The sequence below is a fragment of the Myotis daubentonii genome, chromosome 4, assembly GCF_963259705.1.
Source record: "Myotis daubentonii chromosome 4, mMyoDau2.1, whole genome shotgun sequence".
NCBI lineage: Eukaryota > Metazoa > Chordata > Mammalia > Chiroptera > Vespertilionidae > Myotis > Myotis daubentonii.
Genome location: NC_081843.1, coordinates 33,478,657 through 33,495,581, shown reverse-complemented (window position 1 = coordinate 33,495,581; position 16,925 = coordinate 33,478,657). Strand labels below are relative to the sequence as shown.

General features: G+C 52.4%; 2 protein-coding genes across 3 annotated transcripts; one reads left to right on the top strand and one right to left on the bottom strand.

The window, feature by feature from the left end:
- Positions 1–549: 549 nt before the first annotated feature.
- Positions 550–16,847, bottom strand: DNAJC30 (DnaJ heat shock protein family (Hsp40) member C30). Of its 2 annotated transcripts, none has more exons than XM_059693465.1 (2): positions 12,676–16,847; positions 550–4,484 (listed from the first exon to the last, which is right to left on the bottom strand). In XM_059693465.1, exon 1 carries the CDS (start codon positions 16,845–16,847, stop codon positions 16,167–16,169), a length of 681 nt encoding a protein of 226 aa, XP_059549448.1. In that variant the 3' UTR covers positions 550–4,484; positions 12,676–16,166. The 2 variants fall into 2 exon arrangements, with proteins under 2 accessions (XP_059549448.1, XP_059549449.1); XM_059693466.1 differs by having other exon boundaries at positions 15,456–16,847.
- On the top strand, positions 5,011–8,946 carry VPS37D (VPS37D subunit of ESCRT-I). The gene is made up of 4 exons (XM_059693464.1): positions 5,011–5,243; positions 6,571–6,742; positions 7,228–7,310; positions 7,858–8,946. The coding sequence occupies exons 1-4, from the start codon at positions 5,106–5,108 to the stop codon at positions 8,218–8,220; spliced, it is 756 nt and encodes a 251-aa protein (XP_059549447.1). The 5' UTR covers positions 5,011–5,105; the 3' UTR covers positions 8,221–8,946.
- Positions 16,848–16,925: the final 78 nt, after the last annotated feature.

The window sequence follows — 16,925 nt, the reverse complement described above, 5'->3', positions numbered from 1 at the left end:
TACTAATAAATGCTATAATATCAACGAATCTTGAAAACATTGTTAAATGATAGAAGCCAGTCAAAAAAGACCACATATGATAAGATTCCATTGGTATCAAATGTCCAGAATAGGCAAATCAATAGAGACGGAAAGTATGTTAGTGATTGCTTAGGGCTGAGGGTGTTGGTGCTGGTAGGGTTGGAGGAAATGGAAGTGACTGCTAATGAGTACAGAGTTTCTTTTTGGGGATGATGGAAAATGTTCTAAAATTGATTGTGCCAATGGTTGCACAACTATGTGAATATACCAAAAACACTGAATCGTACAATTTAAATTTGAATTGTATGGCATGTGAACTATATATCAATAAAGCTGATTTTTAAAAAATCTTTATTATGGAAAGTATTACATATGACCCCTTTTTTCCCCCATCAACTCCTTCCAGGCCATCCCTGCCCCCTACCCCAGGCCCTCCCCACTCCACTATCTGTGTCCATGGGCTATGCATATATAATTAAGTTGATTTTTAAAAAGGGGGTGGGAGTCAGGTCCTTGGAGAACAATTAATTTAAAAATATATTTTTATTGATTTCAGAGAGGAAGGGAGAAGGACAGAGAGAGAGAAACATCACTGATGAGAAAGAATCATTGATCAGCTGCCTCCTGCATGCCCCCTACTGGGGATTGAGCCCACAACTCAGGCATGTGCCCGTGACCAGAACTGAACCCCAGACCTTTCAGTCCACAGGCCAACACTCTATCCAGAGCCAAACTGGCTAGGGCTGGAGAACAATGAATTTAAAGACTGAAGAAGGGAGGAGAACCACGGAGGTGAAGCGTCCCTTTGCACAGTCAACTCCTGGAATTTCCTGGAAGATGGTTGTTCCATTAGTTACAAACCAAGAGAGCATTTCCAGAAAGATAAGCCGATTGCAGCTGCTGTTTTTGGAGCACTGACTAGTCATCATGCTAGACGCTTATATAAAGTCACCTAATCCTTCAACTTCTCATTTTACATATGATATAATTAAGTGATTGACGCTGGGTCACATAGGAAGTTCAGAGCTCAGAATGAGATCCAAGTCTATCTAACTCCAAAGCTAAGTTCTAAAAATAGACCCTAAAAATGTCTTAATTTTACATAAAAGTTTACACCAAAAGTGTAAAGATTAATACAGTGTACACCTGTGTACCCCCACTCAGCTTAAGAAATTGAATTCTCACCCTAGCCAGTTTGGCTTAGTGGATAGAGCATCGGCCTGTGGACTAAAAGGTCCCAGGTTCGATTCTGGTCAAGAGCACATGCCCGGGTTGCGGGCTTGATCCCCAGTGTGGGGCATGCAGGAGGCAGCCCATCAATGATTCTTTCTCATCATTGATGTTTCTCTCTCTCCCTCTCCCTTCCTCTCTGAAATCAATAAAAATATATATTTTAAAAAAAGAAATTGAATTCTCTCTGAACACCATTTAAGTCCCCTCTGCCTCCTCTCTGATTCCATCCCTCTTCTGCCATACAACCGTGCTTCTGAATTTGGTATTTATTGTTCCCATACTTTACTTTGTATGTAACTCCAAGCAATGTGAAGTATAGTTTTACGTTTCTAAATTTTATATCAACATCATATTATGCTGAATGTACTCTTCTGAGGCTGCCTTTTTACTCAGCTTGTTTGTGAGATTCATCCAAATTGACATGTGTATCCATAGTCCACCCATTTCCATTGCTGTAGAGTACGAAGCATTCCATTACATAAAGGTAGGGTAGCTCCTGTCACTATCCTGGTGTTGGACAGTTGGGTTGCTTCCAGTTCTTTGTTATGACAAATCGAGCTGCTGTGAACATTCTGGTTCATGAATCCTCGTTCGAGAGAGTGAACATTCCCAGGAGTTTGTACTAGTTTCCTATGGCTGCTGTAACAAGTGACCACAACACTAGCGGGTTAAAACGACACACATTCATTATCTTACAACTCTGGGTGTCAGAAGTCCGAACGGGGTTCACTGGGCTGAAGGGAAGGTTTTGGCAAGGTCACCGTCCCTCTTTAGGGGAGAATCCATTTCCTTGAATTTTTTGGCTTCTAGAAGCCACCCGCCTTCCTTGGCTTGTGGCTCCTCACTACATCTTCAACACCAGCAACACAGTATCTCCAAAGTTCTCTGACTCTGACCCTCTGCTTCCGTTGTCTCATCTTCTCTGATTCTGACTCTCCTGCCTTCCTCTTATAAGGACCCTTGTGATTACATAGGGTGGACAAGTTCCCCATCTCCAGATCCTTGACTTAATCACAGTTGCAAATTCATGTCTGCCATGGGAGATAACATAGCCTCAGGCTCCGGGTTCAGGATGTGGACAGCTGTGGGGGCCATTGTTCCATCTACCACCGAGGGAACGACGCGGCAATGTGATATGAGCATCTTCGCATTACTGCTCTCCACAGTGAATCGGGTCTCTCTCCTACTGGTGGTGCAGAAGCACTCCTGTCACTCCCACTTTCACCAACACTTGCTATTACCTGACTTTTTCATTTTTGTCAACCTGGTGGCTGTGAAATGTCTGGGCTCTACTGCTATGGGGTCAAGAAAGAGACAGTGCTCAGTGCTGCTGAATGTGGAAAAGAGGAGTCCTGGCAGTAAGAACGTGGTCGACGACCTCGGCTGGAGCAGTTCCCTCCTGAGTGGTGAGAGGGAGTCAAGTCAGACCAAGTTAAGAAACAGGGAGGGCCAGGAAAGGGACACGGGAAGTGCAGCGCGTAGAGGGCATGTCTTAACTTGGGCTCCACCGTGAAACACTACAGACTTGCGGGCTTAAACAACAGATATGAACTTCTTACAATCCTGGAGGCCGGGAAGTCCAAGATCAAGGTGCCAGCAGATTCCGTTTCTGGTGGGAGCCTGCTTCCTGGCTTGCAGACAGCCACGCCCTCGCTGTGTCCTCACGTGGAGAGAGAGAAAGAACTCTGCTCTCTTTTTCTTCTTATAAGGACACTGATGCCACCATGGGGGACCCAATCTCATGACCTCATCTAAATCTAATAACTTCCCGAAGACCCCACTTTCAAATAGCATATTGAGGGGTTAGGCCTTCCACATAGGAATTTGGGGGGACACAAACATTCAGCCCATAACAGGATGCTTTCAAAATATTGGAGGATGAATGAAAGGGAGGTTATCCGTCTAAAGTAGAGAGAAAAAAGACATAACTGATGGAATGGGGCAGGGCATCTTGGAGGAGGCAGGTAAAGGCGAGGCCTACAGGAAGGGCACCTGGATTGGCTTTGGAAGGAGGTGGCGGCTTTTTCTGGAGGTGGGAGGGTCGGGAGGACACTGAGGCATATGCAGAGAAATCCAAAGAGGCCAGGCAGAAAACGGCAGAGGCTTCTACTGTGATGGGCAGCAGGAGTGGGTTTAGGGGTCTGAGGAGTGTGGGGAAGGTTTACAGAGAACATGGTTGTGGGGCATTCAACAGGGTGCCTGCTGGGCTGAACAAAGGGGGGTGGGTGAGAAAGAGGGGACAAGCTGAGGTCTTACCAGCACTCTTAGGGTGAAGAAGTTCAGAGTGAAAGGGGCCAAAGGATGGCCATGTAGGATTGTCTAGAAGACCCCTGGATGCTTAGTGGAAATGGTGGGTCCTGAGGTGGCAGAGCAGAACCAGGGAGATCACAGCCAGGGAGCTGGGATGTGTGGAGGGACTTTTGATAATGCCCAGGACCATGGTGGAAGGAGAGTAGGGACTGTGGGAGCCCAGAGGAGAGGGGCACATAACCCAGCCTGGGTAAGTGGAGTGCTTCCAGGAGGTAGTGATGTTTCAGCTGAGTCTCGAAAGGGAAAACCAAATTTCAGTTATCATAAAAATTTGGAAGAAGTATTGGCTTTATAGTCTACTCATCAGTTTTGTCTCTCTTGGATAGCTGCCCATTGTGCTCTGGATGGATTGGAAGAGTCTGGATGGATTGGTATAAGTCTTTCAGCCCTTATACCTTGGCTTATGGACTTCTCTTTAGTTTAATTATTTTCTCCTTTAACTTCAGAACTCCTATTCATCCTTCAAAACCCAGAGCAAATGTCACCTCCTCTGGAGAGCCTTTCTGATTGCCCTGGTCCTACCTCTGTGCTTTCTTAGCAGTGTGATAAAGTGGAACAAGCTCACTCATTACTGTTTGATTTTAGACAAGTGGCTTAGTCTCTGAGTGTTTCCTGGCAATGGGACTAGCCAAGTCTAGCTGTGAAGATAAGGCAAATGACAATCCTCTGGCATCACACGGGAATCACTTAGGAAGCCATTGGGTGGTGAAACTTGACATTCTGACTTGTCCTAGAGTAAGCTGTGTGAGAATGTGACTCTGTCAGTCTAAATCCATGAGCTCTGCAGAGGGTCTAGCCCAGTGACCGGGAATCATGTGCTCTGTGGGTCCTGAACAGAGGGAAGAATTGAGATTGCCTATCATTTACCTGTAATGTGACTTTGGGAAGGTGACATCATCTCTGTGAATCTGTTTCCTCCTCTGTAAAATGACAACATATTAGGGATTCATTTACTACAGGTAAAGCACTCAACACTCACTATATCTAATCCTCACTTTGTGTATCATCAACCCATTTTACAGAAGAGAAAACTGAGGCTTGGGGAGGTGATCGACCTGTTCAAGTTAGCCGCAGAGCAGGAGCACCTGGCGCCCAGCCAAACTCAGAAAATTGTGCGAATCCAGAGGGGAAATGTGAAATAGTCCCGCAAATTGTAAACGCCTGGGGTGGGAGAGTCCGTGCCTGGGGGGCGTGGTGAATGATGGATGGCCAAGAGGAGGGGTGCGGAGAGAAGCCGCCTCAGCTATCCGGATGGCGGCGGGAGGATGGTTTTGCCCGCCGATCGGCGGGTGCGGGAGGCCCAGAGGGGCGCTGCATTGCCCGGTGGGCTGGGGTGCGGCTCGCCCCCTTTCCGCCCCACCCCCAGCCCCAACATCGCGGCCCCTTTAAGAGCGGGCAGGGCGCCCTCTGGCGGCGGAGCGGCGCGCGCGCGGCCGGAGCCGGAGCCGGATCCTGGAGCCGGAGCGGAGCGGAGCGGAGCCGGGGCGGAGCGGGCCGAACGGGCCGAGCCAGCAGCCGAGCTGGGGGCGCGGGCGGGCGGCATGTACCGGGCCCGGGCGGCGCGGGCGGGGCCGGAGCCCGGCAGCCCGGGGCGCTTTGGGATCCTCAGCACCGGGCAGCTCCGGGACCTGCTTCAGGATGAACCCAAGCTGGACCGGATCGTGCGGCTCAGCAGGAAGGTAGCGCGGGGGTCGCGGGTGGGGGGCGCGGGAATGGGCCGCGGCCTGCCGGACCTGCCGAGCAACCAAAGGGCCGCACGGGCCGGGCCGCGGGGCCGCCGGAGCCTGGCACGTACGAGTGGGCTCCACGGAGCCGCCCCCGGGGGAGGGGGCGCCCAGAGCCGGCCTGGGGCGGGTGGGGCGCCAGAGACCCGGGGAGGCGCCTATGCACCCCCGGGATGGCCGCGAGGCGTGTCCTACAGCGGATGCTCCAGGGAGGTGTGTTCTGGGGGGCAGGGGTGGTTGTGTTGTGGGGGGCCCTGGCTCGCACACCCACGTTCTGTAGGGCCAGAAAGGGGAGGCGCCTTCCATGGGGAGAACTAGGGGCCTGTTTAACACCTGGGAGGACCGACGAGGGAGCACCCGCATCTGGAGGGTGCAGGAGGCGGCTTTGTGTCTTCCTTTGGGTAGGGGTGCTGCGAGCTGAGGTGCCTATTCCATAGGCCACCATAAGAGAAAGTTGTATATTTCACAGGCGATAGGCCGGGGCTGGTTGGCTGTGGGGGGCAGGAAGGGAAAGTGTGTGTCGGAGGGAGGCAGGCAGGAGGGGCATATGCATCCTATAGGGGACAGATGGAGGGTAGCGTGTTCTCCAGGGGCCGGGAGGGGAGGTGGGCACTCCTAGGAACAAGGAAACAGCATTCTCCAGAGCCAGGGAAGAAAGGGGCTCTGCTTGCTGTACGAGAAGGCGAGCTGGGAGGTGCTAGAGGCTCTGGGAGGGAAAGGGGGTGTGTATTCCTTGGGGGGTGGGGATTCCACTGGAGGGCAGAAGGACAGGTGAGAGGGGAGGAGAGGGTGGCTTGAGGGGGTACTATGCAGGGACTGGGTGAAGGCCACTCTGGACAGCCAGAGCCGGGGTGGGAGTGTTTCCGCACAAACACCTGAGGAGGAGGCAGACAAAGGCCTGGAATGAGAGGGAAGCTGCCCATGCATGGAAAATGGGACAGAGGAGGGCGGGGGACTCCTCGGGGACCTGAGCCGACATATTAATTGAAAAATTAAAAATTAACTAACATTTGTAGAGGCCTTCATAGTTTTCCTCTCTTCGGTCTCACCACAGCCCTGTAAGGTGGCGGTTTTCGCTTACTTTGTAGAGGAGGAAACTGAGGCCCAGAGAGGAAGCCCAAGGCAAAGCTCCTTCTGGGCCTCTTGCATCTCTCCACCTGTTGGCTCCCCATCCTGGGATTGGGGTGCCTTCAGCGTGACCCCGGGCACTGCTGCTCAGGGTGGCAGGAGGTGGAAGTGGCAGACGCCCTGAGTGCACCTCTTGGCTCTTCTCTGGTGGCAGTTCCAGGGCCTGCAGCTGGAGCGCGAGGCGTGCCTGGCCTCCAACTACGCACTAGCCAAGGAGAACCTGGCGTTGCGGCCCCGCCTCGAGATGGGTCGGGCAGCCCTGGCCATCAAGTACCAGGAACTCCGAGAGGTGGCCGAGAGCTGTGCGGACAAGCTGCAGCGACTGGGTGAGGGGACAGTTGGGAGAACTGCCTGGGAGGGTGGCAGTTGGCTCTGGTTGGCTGGCCTTGGGAAGTGCTAGGTTCTGAAAGGTGGGACTTGGGCAGACCTATTCCCCAGGCAAGTTGGAGGGGTGCTACTCCTGGAAAACTGAGTTGGGGAAGTGAACAGTTGGTGAGCAGAGCTGGGTTGTAGAGGCCAGATGGGGCCCTTGGCAGTGGGAGGAAAGGGGGCCCGATATCCAAGGGCCTGGGGTACTCTAGGAGACCAAGCCCTTGCTCCCTCTTTTGCACTAAGACTGGGGTCAGAACCTTGGGGGAAGGTGCACAAACTGATCCCAAGGGCATTGTACAGATGAGGAAACGGAGAAACAAACACAGTCACACACAGGGTTAGGGAGAGTCAGGATTGGGCCCTGGGACTATGGCCTATCTGTCCTGGGGGACAGGCCCTAGGGCAGGGGCTATTCACTCTGTCCCTCTGTGGCCCTCAGAGGAGAGCATGCATCGCTGGAGCCCCCACTGTGCCCTGGGCTGGCTGCAGGCTGAGCTGGAAGAGGCTGAGCAGGAAGCTGAGGTGAGGGGAGGGGAGGTGGGCCTGGGGACAAGAGAGAGACCCATCCTATCACCCCCCCACTTCATTCTCACATTGCAGGCTTGACAGCCCCTTCCCCAGGAAGCCTGTCCTAAGTGCCAGGCCCCCAGGAGAGCCCCCTGTGAATGTCTCAGGGCAGAGTAGGCTGGGTCTACAGAGGAGCTGGCACAGACTTCTCAGCGCCGGGTTGGGAATATAGGGCTCAGTGAGTTAATGGAGGTGGGGAAGGAGGGGGCCTGGCCCTATCTTTGATGGGCAACACCTAAGTCTACCTCAGTGGGTCCCCATCTCCGATCCTGCCTCATCTCTGACCCAGCAGGTCTGGTGATAGTAAGGAAATAAAGGCTTGAGAGTAGAGGACATTTGTCTGCAGTCACTCAGCAAGTCGGAGGCACGCCCAGGCTGGGACTCAGGTGGCTCTGTCCCCCAGCTGTGGTCACCATTAGAAGGGATTCGGGGGGGAGGGATAGAGGGCCAGTCCACAGTCTTGGTCATGCTCCTCCCAAACTGTGCCTTCCTCCCGTCCCAGGAGCACATGGAGCAGCTGCTGCTGGGGGAGCAGAGCCTGGAGGCTTTCTTGCCCGCTTTCCAGCGAGGCCGTGCCCTGGCCCACCTGAGGCGGACCCAGGCTGAGAAGCTGCAGGAGCTGCTGCGGCGCCGGGAGCGGTCTGCCCAGCCAGCACCCACTGCTGCTGTGGATCCCCCCAAACCTTTCCCCGCTGCAGCTGTCCTGCCCACCGGGGCTGGCCGGGGGCCACCAGCAGTACCCCGAAACCTGCCCCCCTTGGACTCCCGCCCAGTGCCCCCACTGAAGGGCTCCCCCGGGTGCCCCCTTGGCCCAGCACCTCTGCTGAGCCCTCGGCCCTCGCAGCCAGAGCCCCCTCACCGGTAGGATCCAGGGTATGGCTCCCCAATGGGGGGCCCAGACAAAGTTGATGCGTGGCTCCTCCTCCTCCCCCACTGCCTGGGTGGGGGGAGGGGCAGGCCCCTCCCCTTGGCCTCAGGCAGGCCCTGGCCCTGGAGGCTAAGCTGGGGAGGAGGGTCACCTGGAAGATGCCCAGAGAGGGCTGGGGGTGGGTGGGCAGGGTGTTATGCCTCTGGCATTGAGGAAACTGCCTTTTTTTTGTCCCTGGCTGAGACCTCCCAGGTGATGGGCAAGACCCAGTGAAAGAACTTGACTCATGGCAACCTAGGAAGGTGCCCGCTCTCCCCAAGGCCCTGCCTTGGGGGCCTATCACATCCTGCCACTTCACTGGGCTGGCACAATCAATGCCAAGGCTGATAGAAGTGTTTTCTATCATGTACTGCGCCTACCTTTCCCCCAGTCCTGGGGCCCACCACCTAGGAGCCAGGTGGTCAGGTCCCAGCTGCAGGGTCCAGGAAACCATGGCCCTGGGGCCCCACTCACGCTCCAGACACTGGGGCAATGGGGCAAGGTAGGCCAGGGGCTTCTGACCTGCACAGGTGAGAGTGGGCCATCCCCAGGAAAGACCATTCTGTATTTTTCTGTCCTGTCTCCTTAGAATGGAACCTTTTTGAGGGCAGGTCCTTGTCTTTGTATGTTCTGTCCCCAGCCCCGCTTCCCAGGGGCCGTCAATAAATGTGATGATGAGGATGACGATGCTGCTCGACTCCTCTCTGCTCCCTCCACCAGCCACTCTGCTGTTGCAGCCGCTCCATCCCAGCTCCTGCGCTTCCTATTCTTGAGATGCCTTTCCTTCCTCTCTGCCCGTCCAAAGCCCGCCTGTCCTTCAGGTCCAGCACCGCTCCTGCCTCTTCCATGAAGCCTTCTCTGGTTATCAATCTGTGGGAGACTTTCCTAACCCTTAACTTCCCGGCACTTCTGGCCAGAAGCACACTCTACTTCTTCACTGGTCTCCAATTGCCTCACCTGTACGCAATTTCTTTTCCTGGGCCATCTGTAAGCCCAATCAAGATGGTACCTGCTTCTTCTCTGGCCTGCCAAATGGTCACCGCCAGAGTGCTGGAGGGGGCTGTATAGTGCTGAAGGTATCTGTCCAGCTAGGGTGAACACTGGGTGGCCCGCTTGGCAGATGAGTGTGGGACAAGATGGGAAAGCAGCCCTAGCCAGTCTGGCTTAGTGGATAGAGTGTCGGCCTGCGGACGGAAGGGTACCAGCTTGATTCCAGTCAAGAGCACATGTCTCAGTTACAGGCTCCCCCCTGGCCCAGGCCCTGGTCAGGCCATGTGCAGGAGGCAACCAATTGATGTGTTTCTCTCACATCGATATTTCTCTCTTCCACTCTCGCTACAATCAATGGAAAAATATCCTCAGGTGAGGATTAAAAAATAAATAAAATAAAGAAGATGGGAAAGCAGAAACATGCCCCGAATCCGCTTAGGTCAAGTCTGACGAGATGAAGTTTGGTAGGGAGGCACGGATGGCCTTACAAATAAGAGGGGATAGTCAGTGCTGCAGCAGCAAATGTGAACTTGGTCCACGTTCATGGGAATAAACCATCTACAAAGAGGGAAGTGTTGGGTTGGCTCAACTTTTCACTGAAATCTTACACTCTAAGGGGGATTTCCAGAACTGCACATTTGGAGTAATAACGATAAGAGAGGATTGAGACTAAATCCCATGTGAAACAACTTAGGTATCCATGTAGGGCCAGAGGTCAGAGCCTAGACCAGTGGTCGGCAAACCGCGCCTCTCTTCGCAAGCCACATGCGGCTCTTTGGCCCCTTGAGTGTGGCTCTTCCACAAAATACCGACTTCTGCGCATGGGCCACAAAGTTTCAATCACACTGTACGTCAGAGCCGAGACCCATGGTCGGCAAACTTCGGCTCGCAAGCCACATGCGGCTCTTTGGCCCCTTGAGTGTGGCTCTTCCTAAGCCTTAGGAGTACCCTAATTAAGTTAATAACAATGTACCTACCTATATAGTTTAAGTTTAAAAAATTTGGCTCTCAAAAGAAATTTCAATCGTATTGTTGATATTTGGCTCTGATGACTAATGAGTTTGCCGACCACTGGCCTAGACCAATGGGCGGAAACCACAAGGAGCCAGATTTTGGCTCATTATGAGGCTTTTAAGTCAGGGCTGCTACTGGAGATAGTTTTGTGACTGCTTAATCTTTAGAGATGAAGGCAATAGTTGGGAGGGACGGGCCCACTGAACTTTTCAGAGCCCTTCATGCCATCAGATTTATCATATAGAGGCACGGTCAAAGGAAGCATGACTAGTGCCCACATGAGACCCTTTGTCCATATGGCCTTGGTTCTACTCCCCTTACTGTTAGCACTTGAGCTGCTGGAGGCTGAGGGACACCAAAACATCTCTGCCTGCGAGGACAACAGACAGAGCAGCTCTGGACAACCTCCTAAATGCTAAGCACAGCTTGGGGCAGGCTGGGCCCTTCTTGCCCTCGTCTCTCATTCTGGATTCAAGCTTACAGGCAGTTTGTAACTAAGAGGAGAAAGGGGGCTAAGGTGGGCATGTCTGAGCCTTCCTCCACTATCATGAATTGAGGAGCAGCCTCATAAAGCAGGGTTCAGCCTCCCCTCCCCAGGGCAAGTAAGAGAAAGGAACGACCCAAGCAGTGGAGGGACAGAAGGGGAGAGAGGTGTTTCCATGGGACTGTACGGGGTCCTTCAAAAGTCCTCACCTACATCAGAGAGCTCAGACTGCTTCACAGGGCGTGGGGACTGAGGTCCCTCAGTGTTCAGCTCCAGCCTGAAAAAGACCAAGGCAGGTGGGTACAGATATCACCAGAGTGGAGTGGGCCTGGTTTGGGGCCATGGGAAAGGGTTAGAATTGGAGGGTTAATAAATTGCATTAACTTCCTTGCTGGAAAATACATGGAATGTTCTGGAAGGTTGCAGGCAGGGCTCTCTTTCTAATTGAAACCCTCTGGAACTTTGTTCCCAGATTCTGGGGCCCCAGCGAATATTCCTGGCTATAATCCTCTGTGAGAGAGAACAAACTTAAGGGTCTACATCAAGGAGCCCATGAGTAAGGAACCACCTATTATAGACCAACAGAGCTTTTACAAACCAAAAGCAAAAAGTTGTCCAAATAACAAAACTCCCATCCCTTTTTGATAAAAACAGAGTTCCTACCTCTCAAGAAAGTCTGGTATATGCACCTCCTTGTTTAGGTATCACTAGCTTCTGCATATTTCCTTAAGCTTCTCCCCTTGTTTTCCAAATACAAAACATAACATTAAATGTGTTTTTGTTTTGTTTTGTTGCCAGTCAAGGCTTACTGACCTAAGCAGGCCTGAACCAGAGTGGGCTCAACTCTTTACCATTGAATCATGTGGTCACTGCACAACCACAGCTACCAACTTGCCCCTCACCTCCAAGGTTAGAGAATCGAGTGGTTCCCAAGAGACCAAGGTGGATTAGCTGTGGGTTTATCCCAATTTATATAAAGATTGTACATAAAAGATTGAGTGTAGGAATTGGGGTTATAGTACTCTGCAGAGGGAGGACCTCTGGCTTTGTCTAGGACAGTGATGGCGAACCTATGACACGCGTGTCAGAGGTGACACGCGAACTCATTTTTTTGGTTGATTTTTCTTTGTTAAATGGCATTTAAATAAATATCAAAAATATAAGTCTTTGTTTTACTATGGTTGCAAATATCAAGAAATTTCTATATGTGACACGGCACCAGAGTTAAGTTAGGGTTTTTCAAAATGCCGACATGCCTAGCTCAAAAGGTTCGCCATCACTGGTCTAGGACCTTACCACTGCTGTAGACCTCTTCAAAGATTCTTCTTGTCCCACATGGAAATAAGATTTACACTCTGCCTCCCACATAAAGTGTCAGCTCTTACCTATGCTGTAAACTCAAATGCCTTGGGGGCCAGGAAAATCAGAGGCGCAAAGCAGTTCATTCCCACAAAGAAATACACCCTCTCCCATCTTTTCTGGAAATGTACAGTCCTTTTAAAAAATTTCTCCTCTTGATATGGGATAGAGATATTTCTCTACTGTGGGCAAAATGGTGAAAGTATCAAGGCCTTGCATACTTTCCCCCTGATGATGGGAGTGCAGTGAAATGTAGAGAAATATCTTATCTCAAAGGCAGATGTCACAGCTTCTCCCAAGCACTAACGTGGTTATCTGAGCTCAATTGTGGCATAATTTTTTGAGAGAAGTCAGAAATCTAGATTTTCATGCAAAGCCCCATTATGAATGTTGGCTAGTTATTTTAAGACACTGTGCCAGCCACAGCCAAACACTGTGTGAACCATGAATCTTGGTCTGTTCTTGGTCATTCTGAAGCAGGCCTTCTTTTGTCTAGTAGCAGTGCCCTCCAGAACTGAAAATATGAATGCTGAAGAAGCGAAGGCAGGATGGGAGGGCCAACCTACCTCAAGACTAGTGAGTGTCAGGACCTCAGGTTCAGATGGCCTTAAGAGAGAGTGGCATGATGGCTAGATGCATAGTGACACGATGACTTCATGATGCGTGGTGCACTCTGCACTGGCTTCTTGGGGATGAGTGCAGAGTGTTCTCAGCATATGCAAGTTCATGCAGTCCAAACGCAGGTCCTTAACACAGAGGGACCCTCAGTTCTCTGCTCAACCCCTATGGCTGCCAGGGCTACAAGCATGGCCTGAGGGCAGGCAAGGCCAGCCTTCTCCTAGGATCCTGACCATAGTCGGGTGGCAGTGTGTGACCTCATCATAGGGCGGAGAACTGAGAGGAGACGAAGGCCAGGAGAGAGCCCACTTTTCTCGTGAACTGAATTCAAGAGAGAGTGAATTCAAGTAGCACCACCACTGACCAGTTGTCCATTCTCTCAGCCTCTCTTCATGGGATCTGGTGACCTTCCAGGAAGCCCAAAGGTCCAAGACACAGTCTCCTACCCTCACGATTTTCCGAAAAGGGAATGTGATGGCCACTCATTTGGGCTCCACCCTTGCTGCCTCAGCCTCAGGCTATTACACACATACACACACACACACACACACACACACACACACACACATTGTACATACGGTTTTATATGTATGTGGAGTTAATAATGACTAAATGGACAATTCACTGGCTTTAGGCAGGCTATTCTTATACATTTTGGCTCATGCTAGAACCATTATAGTAGGTAAGGTACATCCTGTGAACCAAATGCTTAGAACCTCAGAAGGAAGCAAGAAATCCTACTCTCTCAGCACTGGGATGAGTAAAGGATTTCACCCAGCAATAAATAAAGGGCAACAGAGGGAAAAGCAGTTTGGCTTAGGGGAAATAAAGTCCTGATCAAGTCCAAAGACACTTGCCTAGACATGTACACCTCTGATCCTGTCCTGTCTGAGTCTCCCTGTTTAGGAACTGTGTGCTGCTCACTCAACTTTGTACTACACTTGCAACCTTATTCCCACCCCATAAGCATAGCCTGGGACAAGCTGGGCCCCTCTTGTCCATCTCCTGTCAAAAATGGACTAAAGCTGAGCATGTCTGAGCTGTCTTCTACCATCAGGAATTGGGGAACAGCGCCTAGAAGGCAGCTAATGTCCTCAGCCTGGTTCAGCCTCTTCTCTCCAAGGTAGGAAGGGAGAAATGTTACTATGGGGACAAGGTAACATTGGAAGGGCCCTCAAAAAGCCTCCCACACATCTCTCCTTCCATGAAAAGCTCAGACTCAGTTTAGGGATGGTAGGGAGTGGGGTCTTAAGGAGTTCAAACCGGGCCTAAAAATCCCCGAGGCAAGCAGAATGGCACTCTAGTTATAGGCCTAAGGAGAAACTGAGTTAGATGGTTAAAAATTTTATTGACTACCCTGCATGAAATATATATTCTGGAATGTTCCAAAAGTTTCATATTGCCTGGACACCCCCCCCCCCGCCCACCACACACACACACACACACACACACACACACACACACCTGAAACCTCCTTGAGCTTTTTATCTATGTATTTCCATGTTCTGGGGCCCCAGGAAATGTTCTGGATTGTGATCTTCACAGAAAGAAAACAAACTTGAAAGGTCTATGTCAAGGAGCCCATGCAAAAGGTCCCAGCTGTTACAGACCACTAGTGCTTTCACAAACAAGGCCCAAAAGAGCTCCAACTCCTTCTGATAGAATCTTGCCCAAAGGACGCTGTTATGCCCCAACTCCTTGGTTGGGAATCACTAGTTTCTGCATATTTTACTAAGCTTCACTTATTGTAGTTTATATTTCAAAAAGAACACTCAGCTGGCGCCATTTTGGGGCTCAGCCCACCTGGTTTTCCAGATTGACCTAATAAATTCACAATTCTTTACCAAAAAAAGAGAACACTCTCCCTCTTGTTTTTCAAATATGAAACATAATAACATTAAATGTTCTTTTTCAAAGTACGTATGCCCCACCCCCAGATCAAGGCTCACTGAGCACTGTGGGCCTGAATCAGGGTGGGCTCAAATCTTTACTACTGAACCGTGTGTGGTCACTGCAAAGCCATGATTAAGGGCTTGTCCCCCGACATCTAAGGCTAGAGAGAATCGGAGAGCCCAAGGTGAACTAGCTATGGTTTGATCCCGATTTATACAAGGATTTCACACAGGAACTGGTATTACTATACCAAAGCACCTCTGGCTTTGTTTAGCCTCTAGACTTAGGCCTGTGCCCTTGTGGTAGCTCTCTTGCAAAGGTTTTCCTATCCCACAGCTTTACACGCAGCCCCAGTGTGTCAGTCTCCGAGCACTGACAATCGCACAGCCATGCACTCCCCATGTGCAGTGACTCAGGGTTAAGAGAGCCTGACTACTACTGCTCTAGCCAAGTGAGGACTGACCAAGGGCTGAGCACAAATTAGAAACGGAAAAAAGCCTCAGGCAGTTCTAAACCAGGGGTTTCCACCACAGGACTCCTCGTCCTCAGCAGTCCCACCAACTCCGCACTCCCAAAATTCCCCACAGCCTCAAGCAACCACGTTTCCGGGACTTGGCCTGCACTGCCTGCAATAAGCACTCAAGACAAACAGGAGGGTCCACACTCAGAGGAGCTCTGTTTCTGAGAGAGGACTGCCTGCACTGTTAGGGACAGGGCCAGCTGGTAAAGGGATAACCAGGCGACAGGTCCACTATCCCAGGGATAAACCTGACTCCACTAGCATGTTTTAACCATTGAGCCCATTCCAACTATGGACAATAAAAGTGTGACAAACCTCAAGAGAGCAAATGGTTTGCTCTCTGCCCTCATGTCCACAGAGTAACTTTCTTCAAGGGCATATGATAAGTATGGGCTCAGGAACACTCACTCTTTATGCTCCCCGACCTTGCTTTTCCCGACTCCCTCATGCCAACAGCAGAAGCGGGAGAGGGGCTTGGGGCTGACCATCGCAAGGTTTCTATATATCACATGTGTAGCCTGTGTCGGGTCTCACCTGTGGCTTGGGGAACTCACAGAAAGACAAGGTTGCACACCTCAGAATTTTTCTTTTGGCCGCTAACAACTGGCCACATTGCACGTTTCAAGGTTACAGAGCTCCATGGCACAAACACGGGGCCGGAGCAGACATTTCTTTGCTCAGAGCTCGACAATAAAGCCAGAGCCAAGTGTTCCAGAAGTTGACAACCGCCGGAAGGCGACCCCTGGAAGCAGGCACCCAGGGGACTCCAGGAAACTCTTCACTCTCGGGCCTTCAGGGCTGTCCACATAGGGGTCTCCTCGGGCACCGAAAAGCCTCCTTTTCCTGGGCCGCAGGGAAGAGGAGGTGCGGGTCAGAGGCTAAGCTGGGCGAGCGGGGAAGCGAAGGGGGAGAGCGGTTCCTTCGGACCCCAGCAGAGGTAGACTGTGGAAAGCGAAGGGTTCAAGACGGGAAAGGCCGTTTTCTGGGGTCGGGCTGGGGGGCTGCTCCCCTCGCCTTCTCCCGCGGTTAAGAACGAATGCCTATGACGATGAAGACGGCGAGGAGAAAGACGACTAAAGCCGTGTCTCGGATCTCGTCCCAGCGCAAGCCCTTCTTGGCCCGATCCTCCTGCTGCTTGCGCAGGGCCTCCCGCCGGGCCCGCAGGCGGCGCTCCCGCTCCAGCTGCTCCCCGTAGTGCGCCTGGTAGAAGGCGTCAAAGTTGAACATCGTGCGGTCGGCGCCCGGGGCGGCCTGACCCGAGCTGTGGGCGCGAGAGGCGGGCGACGGGGCGCGGGCCGGGCCGGAGTCCGCGGAGGGCGCCGCGGAGGGCCGGACGCCGGGTCCGCGCAGGTCCATGTCGCTGAGCAGGCCGCGGTCATACTTGCGGCGCAGGGTGGCGCTGCCCAGCACCACGTAGGCCTGGGAGATACGCGTGAAGCGCTCGGCGGCCTCGGCGCTCCCCGCGTTGCGGTCCGGGTGGTAGAGGAAGCTTTGCCGGTAGTAGGCGGCCTTGATTTGCGCCTGCGTCGCCGTGGGCGGGACGCCGAGCAGCTCATACAGCGCCGTGCGCGAGTACGGGCCGTCGCCCCGGGAGTAAGTCCTCGCTTCTAAGCCGTGGCAGGACACCCGGCTTTGCGGGGGCCCCCGACCCCGCCACAAGCTCCACAGTAACAAGCGCGGCCACCACGGATCGTGTCGCGCTGCCATCTTGCATGGGTCTGGAGGGCGGTACAAAGGTCACCTGGCCAATGGGAGGCCCGCGTTGTTCGCCGAGCGTCATCCTGG

What these genes read in the sequence shown, in the direction of transcription:
- VPS37D (XM_059693464.1), top strand. Translation starts at nt 5,106, where the DNA reads ATGTACCGGGCCCGGGCGGCGCGGGCGGGGCCGGAGCCCGGCAGCCCG. An exon ending in TCGTGCGGCTCAGCAGGAAG is followed by an intron (nt 5,244 to 6,570) that starts GTAGCGCGGGGG and finishes CTCTGGTGGCAG; the next exon opens with TTCCAGGGCCTGCAGCTGGA. An exon ending in GGACAAGCTGCAGCGACTGG is followed by an intron (nt 6,743 to 7,227) that starts GTGAGGGGACAG and finishes TGTGGCCCTCAG; the next exon opens with AGGAGAGCATGCATCGCTGG.
- DNAJC30 (XM_059693465.1), bottom strand. Translation starts at nt 16,847, where the DNA reads ATGGCAGCGCGACACGATCCGTGGTGGCCGCGCTTGTTACTGTGGAGC.